The following is a 17,288-nucleotide window of genomic DNA, read 5'->3' as shown; positions in this document are numbered from 1 at the left end:
CAGTGTTTATAACCGGTTGTGAGCGGATACTCCACGCTAGTCTTAGTGCAAGACGTTTCTTGTTACGGTCGATCCACTTTTATTCCCTTATTTAAAACTGGCAGGGTCGTGGCCGTGTGGTTAAGGAGCAAGTCAATGGCTTGGTCCTTTATCGCCCGGCAGTTTTAAGGCGCTGGACACCTTATTGTAATTGTCAAAGACCAGTTTTCTCACCTTGTGTATCTCAACAATGCACATTTGGTGTTCTTCAAATAATTTTGTTTTGTTTTGACCCCAGCAGAGTCTTTCTCAAAGTCTCATACATGTAGTCGTTCTCAAAAGATTTAGCCTTTGAGAAATAAATAGGCTACCATTGCTAGGGTACGTGAGGCTATAAACCAACTTTGTAGGGTTGTAGTTAGACCAATTTTAGTAGTGGGCACAAAGGGTGAGCGGATCAACAACATTTTCATGTTCAATTATCTAGGGACATTATTGCTGAAGTGGGGCCAAGTATCCAAATGTTTGTGTTCTGGGATCATGCAGTAACTTGAATGCAGCATTCTTTCTCTATGACATTTAATACTCTGTTTATAAGCTGTGTCTCAGATCAATGCACAGTGGACAGTATTTTGAAATCTGTGCTGGGCGGCACTTTTGCTGAGAGTGCTGGGCAGGCCCACCCAGCACCCATGGCTACAACACTAGTCATATGGCAAGAAGTTTCACTACAGCAACCATGACTGATCTGGGACATGAATACAGTGCATGACACTGCTCTGCCACATACTGAATATAGAAATGCCAACTCAAAGGAACACATTGCCTTGGATCGGTCGAGTTGGTCTTTGAAAAGCATTTGAAACCGTTTGTTATTAAATGCAAATGATTAGATAGATAATTTAAAAGTAGAATATAATAATCCACACAAACATGCCTTGAAATTGCACGGTCAGCCATTTTGTGGACTAACAATTTTGATTCCATAAAATGGCCGACCATGTTAGTTTGTGACGTAAAAGAAAAACCGTGCAATTTCGAGGCATGTTTGTGTGGATTATTGTATCATACCTTTAAAACATATTTCTAACCATTTGCATTTTTTAACAAACGGTTTCAAACGCTTTTCAAAGACCAACCCGTCCGATCCAAGGCAACGTGTTTCGTAAAATTAGGTGACAGGTCACAACAACTCTTGGCATCTTGAACATTTCCGATGTCTTCGTTAAATGTTATTTTGGGTTGGTGGTTTGGATTGGCAGGGCTATCTTTCCTCGACCTCCACCTCTAGTACCCCGGTTCGAATCTCGCGAGGGGTACCATGTGGATTAAGTGGTCCCTTACCTGGGCCCAATTTCATAGAGCTGCTAAGCACAACAATTTGCTTAGCATGAAATTTCTTCCTTGATAAAAACAGGATTACCAACCAAATTTCCAGTTGTTGCATATTGCTTGTTACTGGTATTCAGCTGTTGTTTGCTTATCCTGAAAATCAAATGGAAATTTGGTTGGTAATCCTGTTTTTATAGAGGCGAAAATTTCATGCTAAGCAATCTATTGTGCTTGGCAGCTCTATGAAATTGGGCCCTGATCGCGTAGGTTTTCTCTGGAATAATTCTCTTGGGTTTTCCACCCACATATAAAACCAAAACTTCCTTCATTGTCTTTACTACACGGGGTTCTTGGATGAAGTGATAAGTTCACCCATATTCTGAGAATCCTGGTTTCACAACCGAACCAAAATGAATGAACAAACAAAATTAATAAACATTTATTTCATTATTCAATTTTAGATGAAGACAGTCAGTGTTGCCTTAGTGATGTGCCTCAATGTGGGTGTGGACCCTCCGGATGTTGTGAAGACCTCACCATGTGCCAAACTAGAGTGCTGGATAGGTAAGCCATTGCCCCCCCCCCCTTTCCTGGTCTTGGAATAACATGGAGGCTATGATCTATGTTGCCCCTGGTCCAATTTTACAGAGCTGCTTTTAAAAAGACTCTAGACGCTATGTATTGGTAATTGTCAAAGACCAGTCATCTCACTTTGTGTATCTCAGCATTGAGCTCAATTGGTCGTCGAAGTTGCAAGATAATAATGAAAGAAAAAACACCCTTGTCACCCGAAGTTGTGTGCTTTCAGATGCTTTATTTTGTGACCAAGGTCTCGACATCAAATTTGCGGAAAATTACTTCTTTCTTGAAAACTGCGTTACTTCAGAGGGAGCCGTTTCTCATATTGTTTTATACTATCAACAGCTCCCCATTACTCTTTACCAAGTAAGTTTTTATGCTACTAATTATTTTGAGTGATAACCAATAGTGTCCACTGCCTTCAAGCACAACAAAGGCTACACACAACTGAAAATGTGCTTTAAAAAAATACAGAGTCAAGATACCATACCGCAAAAAAAACTATGGGCTTGAGGGCTTGAGTACAAGTGTGAATTATGACACTTTGTCTGAGATCAAGGTACTGAGTTTCTGTTGCATTAGTGTGGAATGCTACTAATTCTCAAAAGCTGGTTGGTTTGAGTTTTGTTTTCAACTAGTCCGCTATTTGATGGGAAGTCTTGGAATCAATGTACTCTTCCAGAGACCAGTGATGTTAATGGTATTATTTTAATATCTCTTTTGTACAGACCCACTGTCTACCAGTCCACAGAAAGCACTTGAAGCAATTGGCAACAATCTCCAAAAACAGTATGAACGCTGGCAGCCTCGGGTAAGTTACTCTGACACCTTGCTTCTGATACATGTACACCAAGAGATACTAATTTGTGTTCCCCTTTATTTATTTCAGAAACCTTTGTTTCTTTTAAAGGCAGTGGACACTATTGGTAATTACTCAAAATAATTATCAGCATAAAACCTCGTTTGGTAACGAGTAATGGGGAGAGGTTGATGGTATAAACATTTTGAGAAACGGCTCCCTCTGAAGTGACGTAGTTTTCGAAAAAGAAGTGACTTTCCACGAATTTGATTTCGAGACCTCAAGTTTAGAACTTGAGGTCCCAAAATCAAGCATCTGAAAGCACACAACTTGGTGTGACAAGGGTGTTTTTTTCTTTCATAGTTATCTCGCATTCCGACGACCAACCAAGCTTAAATTTTCACAGGTTTGTTATTTTATGCATATGTTGAAATACACCAAGTGAGAAGACTGGTCTTTGACAATTGCCAATAGTGTCCACTGTCTTTAAAGGAACACATTGCCTTGGATTGGTCAAGTTGGTCTTTGAAAAGCGTTTGTAATCGTTTGTTATAACATGCACGTTTAGAAAGATGTTTTAAAAGTAGAATACAATGATCCACACACATTTGCCCCGAAATTGCATGGTTTTCCTTTTACTTTGCGAACTAACATGGTCGGCCATATATGGGAGTCAAAAATTTGACTCCCATAATGGCCGACCGTGTTTGTCGACGAGGTAAAAAGAAAATCACGCAATTTCGAGTGATACTTGTTTGGAGTATTAGATTCCACTTTTAAAATATCTTTCTAATCATATGCATTTAAAAAAAAAAAAAATAAAAACCTACTTCTTCAGTCAGCCTTGTCATTAATCTTTTGTTGTTTTGTTTTTATTGTTTCTTTGCATTGTTCTTGCTTATTGTTCAGCGCTTTGATCTACAGTTTGTTAAAGGCGCTATATAAATACCTACCGTATGTATATTATTATTATATTATTATTATCACCTGTTGTTTGAATACGTCTCTCCAAAACCAATTACATATATGTTTTTTTCTCTACTGCACAACAGGCTCGCTACAAACTATGCCCTGACCCTACAGTGGAAGAGGTAAAGAAGTTATGTACATCTCTGAGACGCAATGCCAAAGAAGAAAGAGTTCTCTTTCACTACAACGGCCACGGTGTGCCACGACCCACCACAAATGGAGAAATATGGGTCTTTAACAAGGTTTGTTTATAATACTTTTAAGTTTGTGGGTGTGAATCCCCCTAACTATAATAACCATAGATTTAAAGGTCGAGTCACCCTGCAGCGATAACGAAAACGATAACGATCACGACGCAAAGAGAACGCATTCTGTTGGTTGAATGAGCGTGTGCGTATTCTGCGTGGAACAATTTCGAAAGCGTTCTTAAGCAACGTGATTGTTATCGTTTCGTTATCGCTGCAGTGTGACTCGACCTTTACAATGACTAATAAGAATTGCAATCCTTGAGTCACTGAAGCACAATTTCTTGAGTTTCGCCATTCATAGTTGTAGACGTTAAAGCAACTGCACAACATCGTGTATCACAACTTATATAAAATAACAAACCTGTGAAAATTTAGGCTCAATCAGTCATCAGAGTCGGGAGAAAATAACGGGAAAACCCGCCCTTGTTTCCGCACGTTTCGCCGTGTCATGACATGTGTTTAAAATAAATCTGTTATTCTCGACATCGAGAATTGATAATTGTTTTAATGTTTTCTCAAAAAGTAAAGCATTTCATGGAATAATATTTCAAGGGAAGTCTTTCACCATAACCTTCTGTAAACCCTGTAAGTTATTTGTAAATCTGTGAACTTTTAATTTTTGTTCTGTTCAGAAAGTGTCCAGTGGCTTTAAACCAGTGTTTGTATGAGAGAGATTAGCAGCTTTGTGTTTGTATACCCTTGTGGGAGTTTGCAGAGTTCCCTCGAAAGTTAGATCATCTAGTTAAACAAACAAACAAACAAACAAACAAACAAACAAACAAACAAACAAACAAACAAACAAACAAACTTTGTATATAGCACATAGTAGTAGGCTCAACGTTTACACTGGACCTCAGGTCCGAGGCCAGTGATTTTGGCATCGGGCCAGTAAACTCATGGACAAGTCCAGCGTTCTTGTGTTTTTGTTCAAATGTTGACTTTCAGGCTAATAGAAATCTCTAAAATTCTATTGAATATTATTGAGTACTTACCCCTAATACAGATGAGATACATCTTCACTTTGTTCTTGTTCAAACTAATATAGTTTAAATATAAAACTGCGTAGGATTTTATATTATACTTATTCTGATTGGGGTCTTGTGAAAAACAACCTGGTCCGGTTATTTTGTTTGTGGTCTTGCTTGTGGATTGTACCCTCAAATTTGAGTTCAGCGTAGCTATGTATTTATGAAGGTGCCCTTTACAATATTAGCATCCCTGTTTGTCAGGCATACTTTAATACAATTCCTGGAACTTTCTCAGCTCCCTGGGAGCATGCAACCCCAAGCTACTCAAATTTACGCCCAATTGGTTATTAAAATGGCATTTGATTTGACTGCTAGTGTTGTGATAAGACTTACATAGGACTGGTACAAGTCTACCCTCATGTTTTATTCATATGCTAGTAAGCCCAGTGTACATGTACAATGTATGTCACACAACCAGGGCCCAATTTCATGGCTCTGCTTACCGCCGAATTCCTTTCCTTACATGTAAAGCCCAGTTCTTACCGCCGAATGCGCTTACGATCACGATTCCACGCTTACGTGCAAGCGCAAGTATGAACGGGGCTTATGTGGTGAAATTTGAACTCTTACAAACTTCTCACCACAATGATTACTAAAAGATTCACAATTGCCCTGTGAATGGCATAACTATAATTGTTCAAAATACGTGCACTTTGTAACATCCAGTGGCCAAAAATAATTTAGAACTGGACTTTGCTGCGGTAGATCTTTTTATTCCCAACAAAAATACCTTGGTACAAACATCCTCTTAGCAAAGGTCAACACCAACAAGTAAACAGGATCAACCCAGATAAACATGTTTTCCAGAAAAATACAATTGGTGGCAGTGTTTTGTGACACTTCTTGCGTAAGAATGATGGAATTGAGAATCTAAAGATACGTTGCACAATCTGGCACAATCTGGCGGTACCTGACAGTAGCAAGGTTCAATAAACGGTTAGATAGACTGTGCAGGTCTGACGCATAAACAAAAACAAGATAACTGGAGCAAAGTCTATATTTTGCTACAAAATTAAATACTCTTTTGGAACTTAATGGCACTGAACACGTTTGGTAATTGTCAAAGACCAGTCTTCTCACTTGGTGTATCCAAACATAAGCATAAAATAGCAAGCCTGTGAAAATTTGGGCTCAATTGGTCATCGAAGTTGCTAGAAAATGTTGAAAAATAACCCACCCTTGTTGAGCGAATTTGTGTGCTTTCAGATAGGAGTAAAAGACTTCTGGCTCAAAGTCTTTTAATATTTTAGTGAGAAATTACCTCTTTCTCAAAATCTACGCTACTTCAGAGGGAGCCGTTTCTCACAATGTTTTATACTATCAACAGCTCTCAAATGTTGTTACCAAGTCAGTTTTTAAGTTAATATTTGTTTTGAGTAACTATCAAACGTGTACCTTCCCTTTAAATATCTGAGTATATTTTAAATACAATTATAGTTTTTATATATAACCCAAATTATTTAATACTGACCTTAAAACAAACTCATATTAACTTGTGTTTTTTTTTTTTTTTTTTTTTTTTTTTTTGTGGGGGGGGGGGGGCGTGTTTTGAAATTTAATATTCCCAGCTTTTTGAGGTTCTTACAAAAAATTCAATAAATAAATGAGCCTTTCTCGCTGATTTGTGTTGCTTTGGTACATCTCCACAGCCAGTAACGAGGGCATCGACAGCACTGGCTACCGTGTCCGCCGTGTCATTTGAGACTCGCGCATTGGCAGGTACCGGTGTAATATAAGTTTGCATACATTTAATGCAAGTATAATTTGGATTGTTTCTGTTGCAGAGTTACACACAGTACATCCCGCTCTCCGTGTACGACCTGCAATCATGGATGGGAAGCCCGTCGATATTTGTCTACGACTGTTCCAACGCTGGACTCATCCTAGAATCGTTTGAGCAGTTTGCCTTACAGAAGGAGCAAGAAAGAGAGGTATGGGAAAACCATAGAGTTATATTTTTATTAGAACTAGAGGGCGCACTGGCCTAGTAACGTGGCCCGGTATGCACGCATGCCGCCAAGTTTAAAAAACAGCATCACATCATACGACGAAACACGTCTTCAAATCACTCAAAACTCATTTATTTGTTTAATCCAGCCATTTTGTTTTTGCTTGTACTGTTTTTTGTAGAGTTTCCATTGCATTGTTTGTTTGTATGTAAATTGTAAAGCGCTCCGATCTTTGTGGGGCGCTATGTAAATGCTTACATTATATTATTATATTATCACCATAGTCTGTATTTAGGATACACACCGATGTGTAGGCCTGCTTCATATTCATCGCGTGTACATGCATGTACAACTTGTTCATCTTACAAAATGGCGCGCTTGTCTCCTTGCGGTCCCGTCGTATTTGTGCACGCAGCATCAGCAGTGTGCCCTCTAGTTCATGTACATGTATGTAAGTCTATGTGGAAAACTGACTTTTTTTGCAATGGGTGTCCTGACTTCCCGTACAAAATATGATGAGAAACAAAATCTGATGAATGTGCACCAGTCTAACATGGATGTGTGCCTCATTTTGACCTGCATTGTTTTGCACAATAGAGAACCAAAGTGTCTGTTGATCAGCGTTGTAGCCACGGTGGGCGGCGGTGGGCGGGCCCGCCCAGCACTGACAATTTCTGCCCAGCACTTCAGCTGAAAAATAGACTGCCGCCCACCACTAAATTTCCCCTAAAATTAATAAAAAATTCAAAGTTCTACTGATGTTGATCACATTGCAAGACTAAAATGTCATGTTTTTTCGTGTTTTGTCATTTTAAATGCAGTTGTAATTTGTTTGGGCCAGAATTACGAGCAATTAAAACCTCAAACGTGTTTTCCCACGTAACTTGCCTCTTGCCATCTTGTGAAGTTTTCTTCGTGAAATGTGCCCTGACGTTTTTATTGAACCAACTATAGTACAGTGTAGAAGGCGTACCGTCTATACAGGCAGACAGCAGTGCTGGTACCGTGCACATGTACACGATGTATGTATGTACATGTTGTGTACACCAGCGCGCGCTATGGTAGACCCTAGAGTGCACTACAAGTCTAGTCGTGAGGTTTTCGCGGGGATTTCACGCATTCCATAGACCTTATCGCAAATACCAATGCGCAAGCGCAGACTGTTGAATGAGGTGCATTGTAGAGTGAGGTGCATGTAGAGTGTCATGGCCGAGTGGTTAAGAGCATCGAATTCAAGTTCTGGTGCTAATTCACCGAGTGTGTGTTTGAATCCCGGTCATGACACTTGTGTCCTTGAGCAAGATACTTTACTATAATTGCTTCTCTTCACCCAGGGGTATAAATGGGTACCTGCGAGGGTAGAGGTTGATATTGTGAATGAAAAGCTTTCAGAGCTCCACGGCAGCTCGGGGCTGTATACTCCCTAATGGGAGCTGAGAAAGATTAAAGGGATGTTTATTGGCCCAATGACCAGGGGACTAATGTAAAGCGCATTGATACAGTTTATTGTGAAATGCGCTATATAAGAACTTGTTATTATTATTATTGTGGGATATATATGGATCAAATTTGGATGGATACCAGCAAGACCACAATGCACCTAATTCCAAGCTTTACGTGCGCGCCCCAGTATTTGCGAAAAGGTCTATGTACACACAAACAGTATCGCCACACAACAGTACAAAGGGGCTGTGTAAAGTCTAGTGTATGAGTTCGCGTGTCTTGGACGTTCGCTTCGTCCACACGTGTGACAGCGTGCTGGGTTTTTAACTTGAATGAGATCTGTGTAAATTTTAAGATGGCCTCGCAACGTACGGTAAACTGGACAACTTTTTTTGGAAAACGGGAAAAGATTGGAAGATGATACAAAAGTATCTTGTGCAGCTTCAGTTAGTGCTGAGAATGAAACTGTACCTGAGACTATCGAGACAGTTACTCCACCTTCAAATTTCAAGTTCAACTTCATCGCGGCGGGATTACAACAAGCAAACAGCAGAAACTATTTCAAAAACAGTCTGTTCACAACAAATGCATCACAATTATTTTGTATTAACACATTTTTGTAATAACAATTGTCATTATACTTAAAAATTGTGATTCTTGAATCTTACATAATGTGCATTTGGCACGATTGGAATGTTAATATTTAGCCCTGAAAACAATCTTTACAAATAAGTACGTGCGCACTGCTCGCAATTTCTGACCAAGTTTAAATTCAGCTGCGCCCACCACTAAAAATGTCCTAGCTACAACACTGCTGTTGATAATAATACATCCCATGTTTGATGATCAAAATTTATTCTTGAATTTTGCTCAAAACCATCTCGGGCCTCAACTTAACCCACGGCATCCAGATCAATTGCCATGGTGCCCTGCACTTTTACTGTGGTGTCCTTTGCAAAGTTTTGATAGAAATTTTTTCCAATATAGAAGTGGCCCTTACCAGAGGAAAATTTCTGTGCCGCCTTTAAGAACCAAATTCAAAGCCTGACATCATAAATACCAAGTATTGATTTACTTCCTGCTTCTTTTAGCTAGCGTCCATGAATTCACACACCCTGTCAAGGTCACAAGCACCCCTTCCTCCCTCGGCCAAGAACTGCATCCAGCTAGCGTCTTGTGGCCCCAGCGAGCAGCTGCCCATGAATCCCAGTCTTCCAGCCGACCTCTTCACAGCATGTCTATCTACGCCCATTAAAATAGCGCTAAGATGGTAAGAATAAACATTGTTGGTATTTATGTCTTACAAGAGTATTTTGAAGAGGAATTCACTGTTTATTGAGGCGTTTTTGATTCACCTTTCGTGAACCAAGGGGCACTCCTTGGTGAAACATGAATTCAGTTATAAGAAAGGGTGTACTTTTGCTAATTCTTCTTGGTACAGAACACTTGAGAGCTGTTGATATTGAAAAACAGTGTTAGAAATGAGCCCCTTTGATGTAGTTCAAGAGTAAGGGGTAATTTTTCACAAAAATAATTGAATCTGAGATAGGCTTCAGGCATGAAGCCTGTCTCAGGCATCTGAAAGCGCACTAAACAAGGATGTTTTTTTTTTCAACTGATGGATCGTTGCCTTATAAATGAAACAATCCATTGTTTGATTGAAGTTGTAGGCCAAATTTCCTGTAAAAGTTTGATGCCTTTCTTGAGTCAACAGTTCAAGTTGAAGTTCAGCTGTTGTTTCAGGATTCAGGTTTCAGGGTTTGTTTCCATACCATTTGTACATGTACAATGTAAGGGAAAACTAATTATAGAACTTAATAACAATATGTGGAGGTCGCAGACAGGAAGCCTATAGGCTTGTACAGGGTCTGGCCTCTACAAAAAGAATACATATAAATAATAAGTTACAATCATGAGTTATGAAAATAGATAAATAAGCAATATTCAATATGTGGTTTATTTATTGAATAAATTAATTTAATAATTGTTCATAACCTGACAAGTCAAGAAATACAATTTTTAAAAGTAAAAGTAAAAGTTCATAAAGCTAAAAGTGAAAGTAAAAGTAAAAGTAAAAGTTCATGAAGCTCCTAGTTATTGTTAACTATATTAAGAAGACGTTGCTTTTTGCAGTACTTCTTACAAACTCTAATTGAAGTTAAAGGAACACGTTGCCTTGGATCGGGACGAGTTGGTCAAAACAAAAGCGTTTGTAACCGTTTTTTTTTATACAATGCATATGGTTGGAAAGATGTTTTAAAAGTAGAATACAATGATCCACACAAGTTTGCCTCGAAATTGCGTGGTTTTCCTTCTACTGTGCGAACTAACATGGTCGGCCATTTATGGGAGTCAAAATTTTGACCCCCATAAATGGCCGACGTGTTAGTCGACAAGGTAAAAGGAAAACCACGCAATTTCGATGCATGTTTGTGTGGATTATTGTATTCTACTTTTACAACATCTTTCTACCCATATGCATTTTATAAAAAACGGTTACAAACGCTTTTCAAAGACCAACTCGACCGATCCAAGGCAACGTGTTCCTTTAATGGGCACGAAGATCGAATGTTATTCCAAAGGAGAGGTCCCTGATATCTTACAGTTGACACGTGGATATTTATTACAGCAATGTTGCCAAAGGTTATATTCTCTGGGGAAATAGAGCGATCCATTTAAACAAGATAATCTTTCAGACGAGTAGATTTTGTTTACAACATTTGAAAAAAACAAACATTGAAAGCTAACAAGGTGTGAAGGGTTATTTTGTTTACATTGATTTAAAGATGTTCACAATATTTGTTTAAACCCTCAAACTTTGTTTGGCAATAGAACGATTGATAAGGCCTGCAAATCGTAATAGTGACTGTCTATCAACAGCACACACATTAGGCTTTTGTCAAGGCCTTCGTGGCTTGGACAGCTTTGTAGACCACACGCAAGTGGCAAAGCCACGAGGGCCTTTTCCAACTTGTTTTGCGGTTTTGTTGATGAATTATTCATAGAGTATGAAACTTGCATTAATGTATGCTGAACCGCTAACCCCCCGTCACTTCTGATTGGTTTGGACTTTGCAAAAGTCGAGATTGAAAGAAACCGCAAACAAGTTGGAAAAGGCCCTCGTGGCTTTGCCACCTCCCGTGTGTGGTCTCCTGTTCCAGTCGCTTGGGACCGTGGTTCTATGAAGCTGTGCAAGCCACGAAGGTCTTGACAAAAGGCTACACACACGTGGGATATGTGCATCTTCATCTGCACCATTGTGCCACACGCAAAACACACAATGCTGCAATAAAAATGACACATTGTTGTTGGATGGTTAGCATATCATATTTGAGTGTTATCCCTTGCTAGACGACAGTAAAAGGTTAAATTGCTTATGTCTGGCACCCTGAACAAAGACATTGATACTCAAAGACATTAATACTTATACCAAATAAGTTTAATATTGAGCTTAGAAAACACCCTGATCCTGTCAAAATACAGTAAATTGGGACAAAGCAAAAAACAAAAATCAATGCAATAATGCATGACATCTATTGCATTAGTTCTAAGAACTGTCTCTCGGCCAAGCTTTGAAATAATCACTACACTCGCCCTTCTCCTTTGGAAGTACAGATCAGGAATGTTGTCAATGTTCTCTCATTGCAGGTTTTGTTTCCAGAAAAGCAGTGAGCTTGTTCCAGGTGTAACGATAGAACTTGTAGATAAGTAAGTAGCAGTCTCACTCGCTGTAATCAGAATTTTAAACTTTCTCCAAGTTAAAGGCAGTGGACACTATTGGTAATTACTCAAAATAATTATTAGCATAAAAACTTACTTGGTAATGAGTAATGGGGAGCTGTTGATAGTATAAAATATTGTGAGAAACGGCTCCCTCTGAAGTAACGAAGTTCGAATCCCCAGCTGTGACACTGCTAATGTATTTTCAATAAACAACTGGACTTTTAACCTCCTTTTACTCAGCCATGACACTTGTGTCCTTAAGCAAGACACTTTTAAAACCATTGATTCGTCCTTTGGATTGGACGTAAAGCTGTTGGTCCCATGTGTTGTGTAATGCATGTAAAAGAACCCAGTGCACTTATCGAAAAGAGAAGGGGTTCGCCCCGGTGTTCCTGGCTGTGGCTGCTGAATGCCCCGTAGCACATTGTAAACCCTTATAAGGTGCTACATAATTGGGTCTCAGAATTCATCACTGCAATAACCTATCTTTCTGAAAGTTTGTATATACTCCGTGCCTTTAGTACCTTATTTGGTAGATACATGTGCTATATAAGACTTTGATGTGATTATTATTTTCAGTATATATTTGGTTTCGACTAGCTTGCTCTAGTCATCGTCAGGTGACTGACGATGACTAGAGCAAGCTAGTTGAAACGTTGAGACCAACCCAAGAACTGTAAACCCTTATAAGGTAGTACAGTTAATTACTGTGGTAGTACAGTTAATTACGATCCTATAAGCTAAAGTAGTACATGTAGTCCCAGCTTATTTTTAGACCACACGCCCAGGTAATAGTTAATAAGCAGGACAGTTCTTTTCAGAACTGAGAAGTCTCCCGAAAACCCGAACAATCTACTCCGCGGTAGTAGAATTAAGCATGACTGTTCTCTAAGAACAAACTCTACCTGGCAAGTAGATGGTGTTACGGCAAACCAAATATATATTGATACCTCACCATGCAATGCCTTAAATCCTATATATTATTTTCAGGTTACCAGGTAGACTAAATGATAGGAGGACACCACTAGGGGAGCTGAATTGGATCTTCACAGCAGTCACTGATACAATAGCATGGAATGTCCTGCCTAGAGGTAACATATCCAAACATTTATACATTTGAAGAGAGCATAATCTATGCTTTACTACTGTTAACCCCCATGTTGATACAACCTTTGGCATTTTTGGTTCAAAAGTTGTGAAAGTAGAAACACCAAGAGATAAAACTGAGAAAAAGGGGTTAAAAGTCCAGATGTTTATTTAAAATACATTAGCAATTTGTCCTTACAAATTTACCTTTTGTTAAATGTTATTAATCAGAAGGGAAGCTGCCAACATAAAGTATGAAATATTTGGGCATTTTATTTAACAAAAAGAATGTTATCCCTGTTGTCCTGATTTGGCTTGAATCTCCAAATTGACATTTCATTGGGTGTGTTTGATAAGCTTCCCTGGGTCGACCCCGCAGTGCTCACTCGGGTGAGCCCCTGACAAGAGCTAATCGAACAATCACACTCTCCCTCTCGTAGTGACGCCATGCACCTCGGGCCAGCCCCAAATGACCCACTCAACAAGCAGGGCACTGGTGGCTGACCCGGGTGAGCCAAAGCTATTTCGGACGTACATGGGTCGACCCAGGGAAGCTAGCCGAACGCACCTATTGAAACAACTCTTTTAGGCTGATCACATCACAAATGCTTTCTTAATCCCTATCAGCCTGCATGATGTTATCTTATAGTGTATGCAACTTTGCAGTACATAGTCAAGCCTCCTATATTGTCTAACAGTTAAGTACCATCATTACCATCTTCTGTGGCAATTGTTGGGCCCGGATGCCTATAAACCTTTATCATGCTGCCTCCATGTCTCCATGCCTCCATGCTTGTTCATGTTCCTTGTATCAAATAACAATAATGAATGCTAATAATAATTATGCAAATAGGAACCAGACTATTTTGTTCTTTCAGCCTCTCTTTGGTAACATTGATATCAACGGGGAAAAATGAAGATGGCCGCACCGTGTCAAATGTCTAAAGCATGGTTGAGTGAACACCAACAAAAAACCGATTGGATAGCGTATAATTCAATCCATGCATGTTTTTTATTCCAGAACTTTTCCAGAAACTCTTCAGACAGGACCTCCTCGTCGCCAGCCTGTACCGTAATTTCCTTCTAGCAGAGAGGATCATGAGGTCGTTCAACTGTAAACCACTCTCCAGCCCTAGACTACCTCCAACCTACCAGCACACAATGTGGTAAGCTTTCAACAATGAGAACAATTGGAGGGACATGTTGCCTTGGATCGGTCGAGTTGGTCTTTGAAAAACGTTTGTAACTGTTTGTTATAAAATGCATATGGTTAGAAAGATGATTTAAAAGTAGAATACAATGATCCACATAAATTTGCCTTGAAATTGCGTGGTTTTCCTTTTACTTTGCGAACTAACACTGTCGGCCATTTATGGTAGTAAAAGATTTGACTCCCGTAAATGGCCGACCGTATTAGTCGACAAGGTAAAAGGAAAACCACCCAATTTCGAGTGATACTTATGTAGATCATTATATTCTACTACTTTTAAAATATCTTTCTAATCATATTATGCATTTTATTACAAACACCTTTCAAAGACCAACACGACCGATCCAAGGCAACGTGTTCCTTCAACGAGAATGTATACTTTAAATTCACTGTAAGGTTTTTGCACAAATTTCACAATTTTTTTTTTTACAGAAAAATTCTCACTATATTGGAAACTATGGCCAATTTACCCAATCTTCATCAAGTTAATTTCTGCAGTGGTCTGTTCTTTATCATTTGAACATGCAATTACCAAAATACTGTTGACCCAAATTCTGAGATTTGACCATTATGTTGATAAAACATTAAAAGCACCAAACTGTTTGGACCCAAATTCTGAAAACTTAAAAACTGTTTTGATTTTTCAACAACAAAAATTAAACTTGCACAATTCTCAATATTTCCCAAAGTATTGCTAGTTTACTCAGTCTGCACATCTGTAGTGTGCATACAACCTTTGAGAAACTAGAGAAATAGTCTAATAAGAAGAGGTGGGAAAATGGTATCATCACGAACAGCACCTTCTACCTCGAACATCAGAGAGCGCAAGTTTGGCAAGAGTGGAAAGGAAAATTCGTGGAGCCAACGTCTCGCGGGTTACGGTGCAAGATTGAATGATTTATTTAATCTTAGATGTGAGTTTTCAATCGGTTTTTGTTTTCATTTTCTTGACAGGCAAGCATGGGACCTAGCCCTAGATGTGTGTCTTGCCCAGCTCCCCGGTTTACTGAAGGGAGAGGAGTACGTCCATAGTCCGTTCTTCGCTGAGCAGCTTACAGCCTTCCAAGTCTGGCTCACCATGGGTTCGAAGAAGCGAGAACCACCAGAACAACTCCCGATTGTATTACAGGTTAGTTATTAATTTAATAAATAATTTTTTCATTATCTTGTTTTAAGGACTGTTAGTCTTATATATAGTGCGCTTCTTGTAAAACTTTGTCTCAGACTGCCTGAGTTTTAATATTGTATTTTTCTTCTTAGTAAATTGCATGTAATTCAGCCTTTGGCTGCAATGTGTTTTTAACAATAAACCAATTAATAAAAATAATAAAATATTAGTCAGGGCCCAATTGTATGACAATGTTCACCGTAGCTTTCCTGGCAGAATTCTGTTGTACGCATTGCCACCTAATAGACGCAATAAGCTATTTGCGGGTTAGGTTTGAGTAAAGTCTGGTACAATGACTCGCTATAGACGATGTGACCTCTGACGTCACTCAAAAACCATAACATGATTTGCGCGCATACCGTCGGGCAAAACCTTTGTGTTTTGGCAGCCAGCTAGAAAGAACATGCAATCTTACCATGAGTACGCGTCTTTTTGTCAGGCAAATAATGACGTGTACAGTGTTTTGTCAACAGAGGCGGGTTTGAATATAAACATAGGTTACATCGTCTATAGTCAAAATGTTACGCTTACATTTAAATTCCTCTGACTAGAGAGACAGTTGCTATGTCAAGTGGTTCGTGCTAGCTTTTGCATATCAACCCCCCAGATGAGCAAACCCCAGTACCATTGTGCCATACACATCCATTCAGAACTGTGTATGGGTGTTCACCGTCTCTTACGTAACTACGCAAAAGCTTGCCCCGAATCATCTGACAAAGCAACTATCTCGATAGTGTGAGCAATTCAATTTAAGTGGTGACTTGTGATCAAGCATGCATTGTACCAGACAATATTCAAATCTAACACGCAAATGGCTTATTCGGGACCGGAGCCGCGTGACTCGTAGTGGGTATACAATACAAACAAACTGAGCAAGTGAAGTGTATTTGTGCATGGAAAAGCATGGCTGCTTCCGACCATAGAGCAGAAGCACTCGGAAGCAGCCACGCTTTTTCATACACACTACACATCACCAGTGAGCCAGCCCCACATGTATTTCGTGATAGTCTGACCATGATTTTATTTTACGAGATTAAAAGTTTTCATGAATTGTATTATTGACTACAGGTGCTGCTTAGTCAAGTTCACAGGTTACGAGCTTTGGATCTACTAGGGAGATTTCTAGACCTTGGACCATGGGCTGTTAGCTTGGTAAGTCTTGGCTGTAGTTGCCTTAGAGTATTGAGTAAAGGCCGGTTCATACTTCCTGCGAATGCTAACGCGAAGCGAATTGGACGTGAATTTGACGTCACGACTATCCTTCAGCAGAGATAGTCGCAAGTGAGTTGAGCAGAGCTGAACTGCTGCGAATATTCGTTGCGAAGTTTTTGATGTCAACATTCGCTTCGCATTCGCAGGAAGTATGAACCAGGGTTTAGGCAATAAAGTTTCCAAAGTTATGGCGTGTCGAGGCTGGCGGTCCAGTTCACTGGACCCAAGCTCTGGTGTTTTCAGAAGCAGAGGTTTGGGCTTGAATCTCAGACGTGAAACTTGTTCCCTTGAGCAAGGCATCTAACCATATATACTCTGTTAAAAAGCAGGGAAGGTAGTGCATTCTGCTCTACCAGCCAGGCTCCTAGTGGATGACATCCAAGTAGGTCAAACGTTTTTAATAGTCTAAAAGATTGGCATGAAAGCAATCAACAATGATTTATAAGTAGCTAGTCATTTTTTGTTTTTGCTCTAAAGGCCCAATCACACAGCTCCTGATAACGAGAACGAAAACTAGAATGATAAAAATGCAGGCCCTCGATTGGTTGAATGAGCCTGTACGC

The 17,288-nt window shown here is 39.5% G+C and overlaps 1 protein-coding gene across 6 annotated transcripts in view; it reads left to right on the top strand.

Annotated features, from left to right (window-relative positions):
• Positions 1–17,288, top strand: part of LOC139943736 (regulatory-associated protein of mTOR-like) — a 62,703-nt gene that overhangs the window by 5,444 nt on the left and 39,971 nt on the right. For all 6 annotated transcript variants that reach the window (XM_071940510.1, XM_071940508.1, XM_071940507.1 and 3 more), the window contains exons 2-11: positions 1,773–1,875; positions 2,619–2,701; positions 3,742–3,900; positions 6,719–6,865; positions 9,418–9,596; positions 11,975–12,034; positions 13,040–13,140; positions 14,157–14,301; positions 15,300–15,474; positions 16,582–16,665. In XM_071940510.1, coding sequence (XP_071796611.1) covers positions 1,773–1,875; positions 2,619–2,701; positions 3,742–3,900; positions 6,719–6,865; positions 9,418–9,596; positions 11,975–12,034; positions 13,040–13,140; positions 14,157–14,301; positions 15,300–15,474; positions 16,582–16,665 — 1,236 coding nt within the window. The remainder of the gene's footprint in view (positions 1–1,772; positions 1,876–2,618; positions 2,702–3,741; positions 3,901–6,718; positions 6,866–9,417; positions 9,597–11,974; positions 12,035–13,039; positions 13,141–14,156; positions 14,302–15,299; positions 15,475–16,581; positions 16,666–17,288) is intronic.

Source organism: Asterias amurensis, chromosome 11 (genome assembly GCF_032118995.1).
Source record: "Asterias amurensis chromosome 11, ASM3211899v1".
Classification (NCBI taxonomy): Eukaryota; Metazoa; Echinodermata; class Asteroidea; order Forcipulatida; family Asteriidae; genus Asterias; species Asterias amurensis.
This window is presented reverse-complemented; position numbering and strand designations above follow the sequence as displayed.